Source organism: Molossus molossus, unplaced genomic scaffold, assembly GCF_014108415.1.
Source record: "Molossus molossus isolate mMolMol1 unplaced genomic scaffold, mMolMol1.p scaffold_m16_p_9, whole genome shotgun sequence".
NCBI classification, from domain to species: Eukaryota; Metazoa; Chordata; class Mammalia; order Chiroptera; family Molossidae; genus Molossus; species Molossus molossus.
The window spans coordinates 92,092,233-92,105,131 of record NW_023425403.1 but is presented as its reverse complement, the minus strand read 5'-3'; the positions used below and the strand labels follow the sequence as shown (position 1 = coordinate 92,105,131).

The following is a 12,899-nucleotide window of genomic DNA, read 5'->3' as shown; positions in this document are numbered from 1 at the left end:
GAACCTCCCTCGATGTACAAATCTCTTTTCTTACCTTTGGTCTGAGTGATACTTATACCAGCTCAGGATCATAAGATCCTAATCTATTCTCTTAGAGTGTTAAACATATGGAGGGGGGAAAAGCAAATGAAAAATACTAGCAGGCAGCTTGCCATGCGCATTTTATGTACATAATTTCATCTCATTCTCACAACTCCCATGAGATAAGAACTAGTATAAAGAAAAAAAAGCAGGCTCATGTCCTGGCCAGTCAAGGGCATGCACCTGGGTTGCAGATGCAATCCTTTGCCCCATTAGGCCACCAGCAGGAGGCAAACAATCAATGCCTCTCTTTCTTTCTTTCTCTCTCTCTCTCTCCCTCCCTCCCTCCCTTCCACTCTATCTAAAAATCAATGAAAAAATACCCTCAGGTGAGGATTAACAAAATAAATAAATAAGAATTACTAAATCCAGCAGAATGAAAATGGCCCTCACTATGAAAAAATATATATATGCCTTGGCTACAAGAAACCAGTCTATCTAATACTCTACTGAAAATATGCAAACACAAATTCCCTTACCTAACACCAAATAAAAAGGTATAACTCCTTTCCAAGATAAGACTAGTTCTCCTTCATAAAAGAGAAAGCTATTTTCTGAAGAAGTTAACAGCTTGATGATATCTGCTAATTTAGCTGGACTCTTGCTATTCAACTAACTTGCCCAGTTCCAGCTGTTCAGGATATAATTTATCTCGTGAAAATTATGAAACACTTCAGCAAACCATTGAGAGATATACTGCTTGGACAAAATAAAAAGTAAGGCATTCTTTTCAGCACCACTGTTAAAAAAGTGGCAACAGGGGAAAAAAGAAAGAAAAATTTTAATTCCGAAGTCTTCCCACCAGACATATAAACACTTTAGTAAAGGAAAATGAGGGCTACAGAGAACTGAAGAGCAATGAGAACTTTCCCCTTAAAAATTCCAGGCTGGGTAAATAACAGGTTATTTCATTCTCACATTAATCTAATACCAAGTCTGCATGTACCAGAAGACCCTCAGTGAATGCTTGAACTTGTCAAACTCATTCCCTACCCGTAACTGCATTGCTTTTTCCTCCAGCTTAAATGTTATATCTCTAGTCTTTGAAAGGCTAGCTTCCTGTTTTCCATCAGGAGTTGTCACCTTAGACTTTCACTTTCTCAGAAAGGCCTTCCCTCTTTGCCTAAGGGCACACCTCATCCCTTTGTTTTTGTCCTTATATCACAGATCACACCATCTGAACTTAGCTTCCTTGTTTTTTTGGGTTTTTTTTAACCTTTTTTTGTTTTCAAATAATGATGATATTCTTTCTCTTTATTAGATTTTTTTTTTGGAGAGAGAGGAAGGGAGAGGGAGAGAGAGACAGAAACATCAATGAGGGAGAACATCGAATGGCTGCCTCCTGCACGCCCCGCACTGGTGATCAGGCCCACAGCCAGGGCATGTGCCCTGAACAGGAATCAAACCAGAGAAGTCTTGGTGCATGGGTCGGTCGATGCTCAACCACTGAGTCACACCGGCCAGACCCTTGTTCTTTTTTTACATGCTCATGATCATCGCAATTATGTCTACTCCATGAGGCTAGGGCTCTTGACTTACTTATCATTCTATCCTCGATTCCTAGCCCAGAGTATATATGTTCAATGACTGCATGAGACTAATGAAAGGTATTACACTGCATAAATGTGAAAGAATGGGGTGAAAATGAAGATTCCATTTACTTCACTACAAACCCTTTTCCTTTAAGCTCAATGAGAATAAGAATTAACAGTTTATGACCCATGACAATAGAAACAAATTGTGTTATGTTTCTTGTGAAATATGCCACCCCTGCTGTGATGTCCAAGCATCCTGTTTCAGTATCAGGCTGAATCAATTACAAACAGACTGGAATATTTACAGAGCAAACAACTTCTATTATCCAAATCATAAAAAGACTTTGATCGTCAAGCCAAAGAAATTTCCACCTACTTCCTCATTTATTTCAAACCTACTTTCAGCATAGAGTCCTAGAGATAGACAGAGAAACCCAAGAAAGAACACCTCTATTTTATAGCAAAGCATGAAACAGTAAAAGTAAAGGAACTTTCAAATCAGAGTTCTTAACCTCTAAAGTTTGAGGGCAGAAAAAAAGTTTAAGTCTCTAGATTTAATCTGCCTTTGGATACAATTCCAAATCGTATAAAAAAAAATGTTTCCACCCTCACTTGCCACAGAAGGCCTGCCTCCCTGCTCACATGCCCTGCTGCTGACCCGAAGAAATGCTTCAGTTACACGAAGTCCTTCCCCACATTAGGCCAGTGTCCAGGGCACTGGCTCCTCATCACACCTGGGCTTATGCCAAAGACATAAAACTTGGTGCAGATGCTCAAGCCTTAATGCTTCAAGCTGTAGACCTTTTAGCCAATGCTGTAGCCATTACTATGGGGCCAAAAGGAAGAACAGTGATTACTGAACAGAGCTGGGGAAGTCCCAGAGTAAGAAAAGATGATGTGACTATTGCAAACGCTATTGACTTAAGATATATATATATAAATAATGACTAAAAACCTTCTGCACAGCAAAAGAAACAAGCATTAAAATGGAAAGGGAATCCACTATATGGGAGAGCATAATTGCCAACGATATATCAGATAAGGGATTACTTTCCAAAACATATAGAGTACTCACTCATACAACTCAACAAAAGGAAGACAAAGAACCCAATTATAAAATGACCGAAATAGCCCTGGCCAGTCTGAGTGTCGGCCTGTGGACCAAAGAGTACCGGGTTCAATTTCAGCCAAGGGCACGTACCTCGGTTGAGGTTAGTCCCTGGCACAGGTGGCAACAAATCAATGTCTCTCTCTCTCCCCCAACCCCACTCAGTCTGAAGATAAATGTAAAAATATCCTCCGGTGAGGATTAAAAAAAAAAAAAAATGTCCTAAATAGACACCTCTCCAAACAGGACGTACAAACGGCCAAGAGACATATTAAAAAATGCTCAGCATCACTTATCATCAGAGAGATGCAAATTAAAACAACTATGAGGTACCACTTCACACCTGCCAGAATGGCTGTCATCAACAAACCATCAAACAACAAGTGCTAGTGAGGGTGTGGAGAAAAGGGGACTCTAGTACACTGCTGGTGGGAATGCAGACTGGTGCAGCCACTATGGAAAACACTATGGTGTTTCCTCAAAAAATTAAAAATTGAGCCCTGGTCAGTTTGGCTCAGCGGTTGGAGCGTCGGCCTGCGGTACAGAGAGACCCAGGTTTGATTCCCACTAAGGGCACGTACCTCGGTTGCAGTTTGTCCGCGGCCCTGGTTGGTCGTGCAGGTGGCAGCCACTCGATGTGTCCCTTCACATCGATGTTTCTCTCTCTCTCTCATCCTCTCTCTCCCTCCCGCTCTATCTAAACAAAAAATGGAAAAAAAAAAAAAATTAAAAATTGACCTGCCATTTGACCCAGTGATCCCACTTCTAGGAAGATATCCTAAGAACCCTGAAACACCAATCAGAAAGAATATATGTACCCCTATGTTCAGCACTATATGTACCCCTAAACAGCAGCACTATTTACAATTACTAAGATTAGGAAACAGCCGAAGTGTCCATCAATAGATGAGTGGATAAAAAGGCTGTGGTACATATGCACAATAGAATACTATGCAGCTATAAGAAAAAAAAAATCTCCTATCCTTTGAGATGACATAGAGGGAACTGGAGAGTATTATGCTAAGTGAAACAAGCCAATCAGAGAAAGATAAATATCACATGATCTCACTTATTTGTGGAATATAATGAACAAAATAAGCTGATAAACAAAATAGACCCAGGGACATAGAAAGGAGTCTGGTTCAGACTGACAAACTTCAGAGGAGGGGAGGAATGAGATAAACCAAATAACAACAAAAAATATATATATATGTATACATATATATATATACACACACACACACACACACACACTAAACTTGTTCAAGATGTTGCCAATAATACAAGTGAAGAGGCTGGGGATGGCACCACTGCTACTGTACTGACACGCTCTACTGCCAAGGAAGGTTTTGAGAGGCTGAGCAAAGGTGCTAATCCAGCGGAAATCAGGAGAGGTGTGATGTTAGCTGTTGATGCTGTAATTGCTGAATTTAAGAAGCAGCCTGAACCTGTGACAATCCCTGAAGAAATTGCTCAGGCTGCTCTGATTTCTGAAAATTGAGAAAAAGAAATTTGCAATATCATTTCTGAAGCAATGAAAAAAGGTTGGGAAAAAAAAAAAGACATCATCACAGTAAAGAATGAAAAACCACTGAATGACGAATTAGAAATTACTGAAGGCATGAAATTTGATCGAGGTTGTATTTCTCCATACTTTATTAATACATCCAAAGGTCAGAAATATGAATTCCAAGATGCCTATGTTCTATTGAGAGAAAAGAAAATTTCTAGTGTTCAGTCTGTTGTACCTGCTCTTAAAACTGCCAATGCTGCCCTGGCCAGTTTGGCTCAGCGGTTAGAGCGTCGGCCTGCGGTCCGGAGAGACCCGGGTTCGGTTCCCGCTAAGGGCACGTACCTCGGTTGCAGTTTGTCCCCGGCCCTGGTTGGTTGTGCGGGTGGCAGCCACTCGATGTGTTCCTTTCACATCGATGTTTCTCTCTCTCTCTCCTTTCCTCTCTCTCCCTCCCACTCTATCTGTACAAAAAATGGAAAAATGTCCTCGGGTGAGGATAAAAAAAAAAAAAAAAAAAAAAAAAAAAACTGCCAATGCTCACCATAAGCCCTTGGTCATAATTGCTGAAAATATTGATGGAAAGGCTCTAAGTACATTCATTTTGAATAGGCTAAAAGTTGGTCTTCTGGTTGTAGCAGCAAAGCTCCAGATTTTGGTGACAACAGAAAGAACCAGCTTAAAGACATGGCAATTGCAGTGTTTGGAGAAGGGGGATTCTTACTCTTGAAAATGTTCAGCCTGATGGAGAAGTCACTGTGATCAAAGATGATGCCATGCTCTTGAAAGGAAAAGGTGACAAGGCTCAAATTTTAAAATGTATTCAACAAATCATCGAACAGTTAGACATCACAACTAATGAATATGAAAAGGAAAAACTAAATGAATGTCTGGCCAAACTCTCAGATGGAGTAGCTGTGCTGAAGGTTACTGGGACAAATGACATGGAAATGAAAAGAGTAAAACAATGTCCTCAATGCTACATGAGCTGCTGTTGAAGAAGACACTGTTCTGAGAGGGGGGCTTGTGCCCTGCTTCGGTGCATTCCAGCCTTGGACTCCTTAAATCCAACTAATGAAGATCAAAAAATTGGTACAGAAATTATTTTTTGCAAAAGCATCAACATTCCTGCAGTGACCATTGTGAAGAGTGCAGGTATTGAGGGTTCACTGATAATTGAGAAAATGATGCCAAGTTCCTCAGAATTTAGTTATGACACTATGCTTAGAGATTCTGTGAATATAGTGTAAAAAGGAATCACTGATCAAACTAAGGTTGTAAGAACTGCTACAGTGGCCTCTCTGTTAATAGCAGAAGTTGTAGTCACAGAAATTCCTAAGGAGAACAACCCTGGACTGGGTGGAATGGGTGGTACGGGAGGTGGCATGTTCTAATTCCTAGAACAGCACTTTACCATCATTAATGAGAACTGGGAGAGGAAGCTCAAGGTAGTGCCCCTCACCTAGAACTTCAGAGAAGTCACTTGAAGGAAATGACTGAAGAAAAGGATGTCTAATGTTTAAAAAAATCACTATACCCACCAGTTACTGGTTTGAGCTGACAACATATAATGAGTTATTGCTGTCATTATCCATGCCTATACATAACTTATTTTGTATTTTTGAATAAAAAAATATTTGTACATTCCAGATAACTAAGTGCAAGAGCCATGTACCAATGTACTGCTTTCAACTTAAGTCAGAGGCAATTTTACTACTCTTCTGTTCAAATCAGTTTAGTGCTTGCCACCATCCAATGAAAAGTTAAGCAGCCTTTCTGTGGACAGCAAAAATAGCTGTGTACCAAGTAGATAAATATCCAATTATGGGACAACCTTTATGTAATAACAATTTGTTTAAAGTTAAAAAAAAAAAAGAATGCTTCCAACATCAAAAGTAACCACCATCCCTAATAAAATAATCCTCCTAAACCTGGCCTCACTACTAGAAAAAGGTTGTCAAACATCTGACAATTCATAACGCATACTTCTTGCTGTAATAACTGAACTGAATCACAAACAATAATAAACATCCCAATGGTAATTAGGATTAAAAACCTTGACACTAAAATCAAAACCCACCCTTGTCTAATAATGTGCTAACCCAGCTTTCAAAGAAAATTAATTTTCATTGCTTTGAAATAGGTCCAATGAACCGATCGCCAGGAACCTGCACTTGGTGGAGAGCGCACAGTTCAAGGTGCGATAAACGAAACTGTCGCTCAGGATCAAGTGTTGGTTGCCCCCTGGAGAAGGGACGCTGGGCTATTCATTTAGGTGGTAAACGGACACCAACAGGAGGTGTCCTGAAGCAAAGCGCTTCGGGTTCGGTGCCTTCTCCTCCTGGGAGATGGCGGGCAGCAGCACTACGCCTCGCTCACGTCAGGGACACCCGGGGCAATAAGCCCAGGGCAAGGCTCCTGGCCAACCGTCCGACGCCGAGGGGAGAGGGGAGAGCGGGGTGCTGGTGGCCCCGGCCGCCGGACGCCCTCGCCGTCGTCCCCGCGCGGAACGGGAGAGTGGGCGGTCGCGGCAGCGTGAGGCCTGACAGCCCGGAGAGTGAGGGGCCTCTCCTCCCCGAGGCGCCGCTGCTCAGGGGGGTGTGAAGAGAGACCCTGGACAAGGGTCTGCAAGGCCAAGGTCCACCCGCGCGCCGGAGGAACTCGCAGCGCAGTCCCCGCCCGTCAGCTCACCTCGGCCGGCACGGGCAGGTTCTCCGCCGCTGCCTTCAGCTCCAGCACCGAGTCCGTCTGCCTGTCGGTCAGCGGCGCCGTGGTGTCGGGTCTCGGATCCCAGAGAGCCAGCCTCTCCGGAGGGTCCCGCTCCGCCGCCGCCTCCGCCATCGCCGCCGCCCCCGCGGCCTTCAGCAGCAGCGGGGTGGTGGGGACCCCGACGCCCTGGCCCGGGCCACTTCCGGGAGAAACCGGGCTTCCAGCTAGGCACCGGCAGCGGGGCGGGGCGGACTGAGCTGGAATAACCTGAACCCGGAAACGCTTCCACAGTATGTGGGCGGCACTGAGGTCGGGACAGACGTGGCTTTAAACCGGTACAAGTATTTCCGGTTGCGCTGTAGACGTCCAGAGAGAAGGCTTGTAGACCCAGCGGAAATAGAACTGCCCCTACCGGAAGTGCTTTCGTCAACATCCATAACTTTATTGTTACGTGTTGTTCACGACCATTCTGCTAAGTAACTGCGGGCAGGGAGCTCCTGCATCTGCTGCCTGTGCTCACAGCCGGGTAGTCTGTGTGGACTGTGTGGACTGTGTGATTGCCTTGCTGACCTGTTGACAGTTTCGGCCACCTGGATCAAAACCACGAATACAAACTTTACCAACATAAAATAGCTCCTGTGTTAGAAAACTAATTCATGAAAACATAAAAATTCAAAGATTTGTGAGCATCAGACTTCATCAATAGTACTATTAAATAATCGGAAACAACCTAAATGTCCAACATTGAAGAATTCGATCAATATTTTGTGGCACAGACATATAATTGGAATACTGTTCTGCCATTTAAATCATGTTGTATACTTGAGCATCAAAAATACGATATTATTGGATTATAAGTTATAATAACATAACATAAATACTCGTTTGTCCACACTAATATAAATAAATGATTGGATTAGTAACTTGGGGAGAGGGGACAACTCTAGCTCACAGAAGAATTTCAAAAAAATAAAAATGGAAACAATGGGGAAAATAGTAATTATTGTAGCAGGCAAGATATAAGGACAGATACTAAAATTAATAGGTAAAAGTTTGAGGAGAAACATAAATTTGCATAGCACAAATGATCTCCCCAAGATATGTATTAATAGAAAGGGGGCCTAATAACTTTACAGTGGAAACACCTGGCAGACATCACCTTAACTAAGTGATCCAGTCAACATCTTCATCATAAAACTCCTAATATGATAGATCGAGAACACAATACTACTTCTGTGGTATTCTTGCCAAATGTGCAAAACAGCATTCTAAACATGAGAAAACATCAGGCAAACTCAAATTGAGGGATGTTCTACAAAACAACTCACCAGTATTCTTCAAAAGTGTCAAGGTCATAAAAGATGAGGAAGGACTGAGGAACTGTTACATATTGGAGGAGATGAGGGAGATATAGCTGCAATGTCAGAACCTAGATTGGATCCTGGAATAGGAAAAGGGGAAACTATAGAATAAAATATAGATATTCCAATGAAGTATGTAGTTTAGGTAATAGTATTATGCCAATGTTAATTTCTCAGTTTTGATTATTGTGCATAGTTATGTAAGCTGAATGAAGGGCACACCTGAACTCTGCTACTTTTTCAACTTTTCTGGTTGAAAATTATCTCAAAGTCAAGAGTTAAAACTCTAATGTTGTAGAAAATATTTATCTTTTTGGAAAAATGATTATGATATAATTAAGAAGAATGATAATAGTGTATGATCTTATAGCCCAAAATAAGCATTCCCAAAACATTTACAGATGGTTGGGATTACTAATAGATAATTTTCTTCTTCTCTTCCTCTTCCTCCTACTCATCTTTACTCCTCAATGAATTCTGCATTAAAGAGTAAGATTTTTGGCCCTGGCCGGTTTGGCTCAGTGGTTAGAGCATCAGCCTGCGGTCCCGAGAGACCCGGGTTCGGTTCGGTTCCCGCTAAGGGCATGTACCTCGGTTGCAGTTTGTCCCTGGCCCTGGTTGGTCGTGTGGGTGGCAGCCACTCGATGTGTCCTTTTCACGTCAATGTTTCTCTCTCTCTCTCTCTTCCTCTCTCTCCCTCCCACTCTACCTGAACAAAAAAATGGAAAAATGTCCTCAGGTGAGGATAAAAAAAAAAGAGTAAGATTTTTGTTTTAATTATTCAACCCAGCTTCAGAGTATTATTTCCCCATCATATCAATCCACCATAATTTCCAAAAGAAAGTCGTCTTGTAGATATGTACAGATATTTAGATCTATCTAAGTACCTAAAACACACTTTCTCTTCTTCAGACCAGACTGATCTCTAGTTCCAAAAATCTCCATAATGAAGTTAATCCTCTTGAGTTTTGTGATGACAGTTCACCAAACATCATCCTTCAAGAGCCAAATATAAACAGTCTCTCGCAAATTCATTTCTATTGCAGATTTTCCCAAATCCATGACCACTCTACTTTATTCTAAAATTATGTCTAATTCCCTAAAATATTTTTACCAACTGGTGATCCATGGTGTTAAAGGATTGCAATGCAGGTCATGGTATTCCTGGAAAAGATTTGGGGCAAGGCTGAATGTTTAGTCACCTACTGTGAGGTCAAATGAGGGAAGAGGAAGGCAGATATGCAGGACTACAATGCCTGGATTGTTCTTGAATTGAAGAATTGAGGGAGATAAGGAAGGACAGCTGTACCTAGTCACCAGCTGGCTCTGTAGGGGTGGGGAAGGGACATGAGCAGTGATGCAGAGTAACAGCAGTTTTTATTGGGTGTTTTAATTTTTCAGAATACGAGCATAAAAGTACATACATTTAAACAGTGCAGTGGTTACTCACAATGTAGTAGAAAGTACGGTATATGATATACTGAATTTTCTGCTTCAGAGTCTAGTGCTCTTTTCTGTATGTACAAATATTATCTAGTGCCCCCGCCTCCCCCAAAGAAGTACAAATTTTCAATAATAGACCCACATTTATACTCTGGGTAACAAGTCAAATTTCTTCCTGTTTCCAGCTGGTGATTAGCTTATTCCCAGAAGCACTAGAAGACATGACAAATGCAATTGCAGTTTTAATTTTCTACTATAATTCTTATAAATTTATTTAATTCATTGTTGTTTAATTCAAGTAATTGTTCCCATAAATTAATTCAATTGACATAGTAAACACTCATATTGTATGTATCCGTGCGTATGTACATATATGATACATATACGTATTCATATTGTAGGGGTGGGGGTGAGAAGACATAAGTTATCTTGTGAAAAGGACAAAGAGAGGTCAAAGTTGTCTCATCCCTAAATGATCAAGGTCCCTATATCACAGTAGGTGACATTTTGTTTGTGTTTTTCAGATTTCACTTTAAATCACTAAATCGCAATCCTGTAAGGTAGGGTAGGAGTTGTTCTCTTTCATTTAGACATAAAAAAACAAAACACAGGAAAATGAAGTGAGTCATCGAAGACATTGGGGAGAATGCTCTTTCTACAGGGAAATTTGCCAACACTTATCAAAACAGACTATGGAAAAATAAAGAGAAAAGATAGCCCTATTATCCAGCAATTCTATCTCCGAGAATTTATCCTAGAGAAATTCTTGAATATGCAAAAAGTACTTGTACAATATAGTTTGTAATGGAGAAAAAATGGACACAACATAAATATTTTTCAATAAGGGAATAGTTTTGTTCCTGTTATCTATTGCTACATAACTAACCCAAAAATTATGCCCTAAAAGAACTACCATTTTATTCTTATTTTTCACAATTTTGTGGGCCAGGAATTTCTTCAGGGCACATAAGAAAAGTGCCCTGTTTATCATGATGATCTCTGTTCATCATATCTGAAACCATAGCTGGGGTCACATGAAAGTCTACAGGCTGGACAGCTGGGGACCGGCTGCGCATCTCTTCATCCTCATGTAGTCTCATTTCCTCTCTGGCGGTCACTACACATGGTCTCTCAGTGGCTCAGGGTTTGAAGAGATTGTGTCCCAGATGCTTTAGAACTATCCTCAGAAGTCACAGACGGTCACTGCTGCACTCTCCGCCAACCAAGTCACTATGGGCAGGCCAGATACCAGAGGAGGGACATCGACTCCAATTCTCAGTGGGAGGAGTAGCAAAGAACTGGCAGCATTTTTAATTTACAGTAGGTCCGAAGTGTTGCAACTACTAAAATAAACAAAGTTTCAATTCTGCTTCTACCTATGGAATACTTAGGGGGTATGAGGAACTTTTGAAAGTGATGAAAATGTTATCTTGATTTTGGTAATGGTCACACAAATGTACACATGTGTCAAAACTGATCAAAGTGTACATTTTAAATATGTGTAGTATAATATGCACAAGCCATGTACTCAACTATACCTCAATAAAATTGGGAGTGTGAATGAAAAGGAGGCTACAGGCTACGTGGCAAGACTGATAACTACAAGCAACCACATGGGATGTTCAGATAATAAAAATTCCTGAATGAGCAGGTCATAGTGGGAAGTCATGTCCTAGGCCTCTATGATAGACTCATCTTTACTTTAACTAAGCCCTATCCATTGTTTTTGTGCATCTAGGATAACATACTTAAAATGTCAGAATGATCTCCATACCTCCAGAGATAAACACCCCAGTACAAGCCGACCCTAACATTCCTCATTGTTATCTTTTACCGGCTAATCGCTACACGTTGTACATGTTAAATTGTTGACTACTCTGTGACCACTAAAGTAAAAGAAGTGCATAGTTTTCCATTTTCCTTTTTATACAATCCTATAGACTTCTTCACTTTGCTTTCTCCCGCCTCCTTCATCTACCACCAATGGATTTCAGACAAACTTCCTTGCGTCTCCTCCTTACCTCTACTGTAGAAAATGAACTGCAAAACTGTCATTCCCCAGCGCATTTTCTCAATCCTTTGATTTTGCTTTTTGGGTCTGACGCTCAGGCTTGGCTCAAATAAACTCTTTACACCTTTATTTAGGTTTGGAATTTCTTTCATCAACAGAGAAAAGGAAGAACAAAGCAAATCTGTAAGTAATGGCATGGAAGAAAGTTCATCATACCTTGTTGGATTAAGAAAGTAAGTTGTGCCCTGGCTGGTTTGGCTCAGCGGTTAGCGTCAGCCCACGGTCCATTGAGACCGGGGTTCGGTTCCCGCTAAGGGCTCGTACCTCGGTTGCAGTTTGTCCCCGCCCTGGTTGGGGTCATGTGGGTGACAACCAGTTAATGTGTGTCTCTCTCACATTGATGTTGCTCTCTCTCTCTCTCTTCCTCCCCTTCCCTCTCTCCTTTTGTTCCTCTCTCCCCCTCCCACTCTATCTGAACAAAAATGGAAAGCGGGGTGAGGATAAAAAAATAATAATAATAATGATAAAAATCAAGTTGCACCCTGGCCAATTTGGCTCAGCCATTAGAGCGGACCTTGGATGGAAGCGTCCTAGGTTCGATTCCCAGTCAAGGGTACCTGGGTTGTAGGTTTAATCCAGGCCCTGGTCCGGGTCCTGTGGGAGGCAACCAATCAATATGCCTCTCTCACATTGATCTCTCTCGCTCTCTCTCTCTCTCTCTGTGTCTCTGTCTCTCTCTCTCTCCCCTCTCCCTCCCTCCCTCTTTTTCACTCTATCTAAAAATCAGTGGAAAAATATCCTCAGGTTAGGATTAACAACAACAACAAAAAAAGAAAGTTGCTGAACAATAAGGATATAATCCCATATTTAAAAATTACACACACATAGAAAAACAAAGGTCTGAAAAGGTACATAGCAAATTGTTATTTATAATGATCCTGTAGGAATAGGGCTGGCAGAGTAGAACAAGGTCTTTACTATTTTAAGATCACTTATTGAAAGAGAATGAATACAGAATTGGGGGTCACAGTGAATTCCAGTTCCACCTCTGTCGTTAACCCCCTCTGAGTCCACATCTCAATTTCCTAAAACAAAACGCACTTATTTATAGAATACTCCTTGAATACCCTGTTAACACCTA

At 41.4% G+C, this 12,899-nt stretch overlaps 1 protein-coding gene and 1 pseudogene across 1 annotated transcript in view; one reads left to right on the top strand and one right to left on the bottom strand.

Annotated features, from left to right (window-relative positions):
- COG3 (component of oligomeric golgi complex 3) overlaps positions 1-7,170 on the bottom strand; it is a 99,268-nt gene extending 92,098 nt beyond the window's left edge. Inside the window, exon 1 of the mRNA XM_036250385.1 lies at positions 6,926-7,170. Coding sequence (XP_036106278.1) covers positions 6,926-7,075 — 150 coding nt within the window. The 5' untranslated portion in view covers positions 7,076-7,170. The remainder of the gene's footprint in view (positions 1-6,925) is intronic.
- On the top strand, positions 2,283-5,628 carry LOC118622863 (annotated as a pseudogene).
- Positions 7,171-12,899: the final 5,729 nt, after the last annotated feature.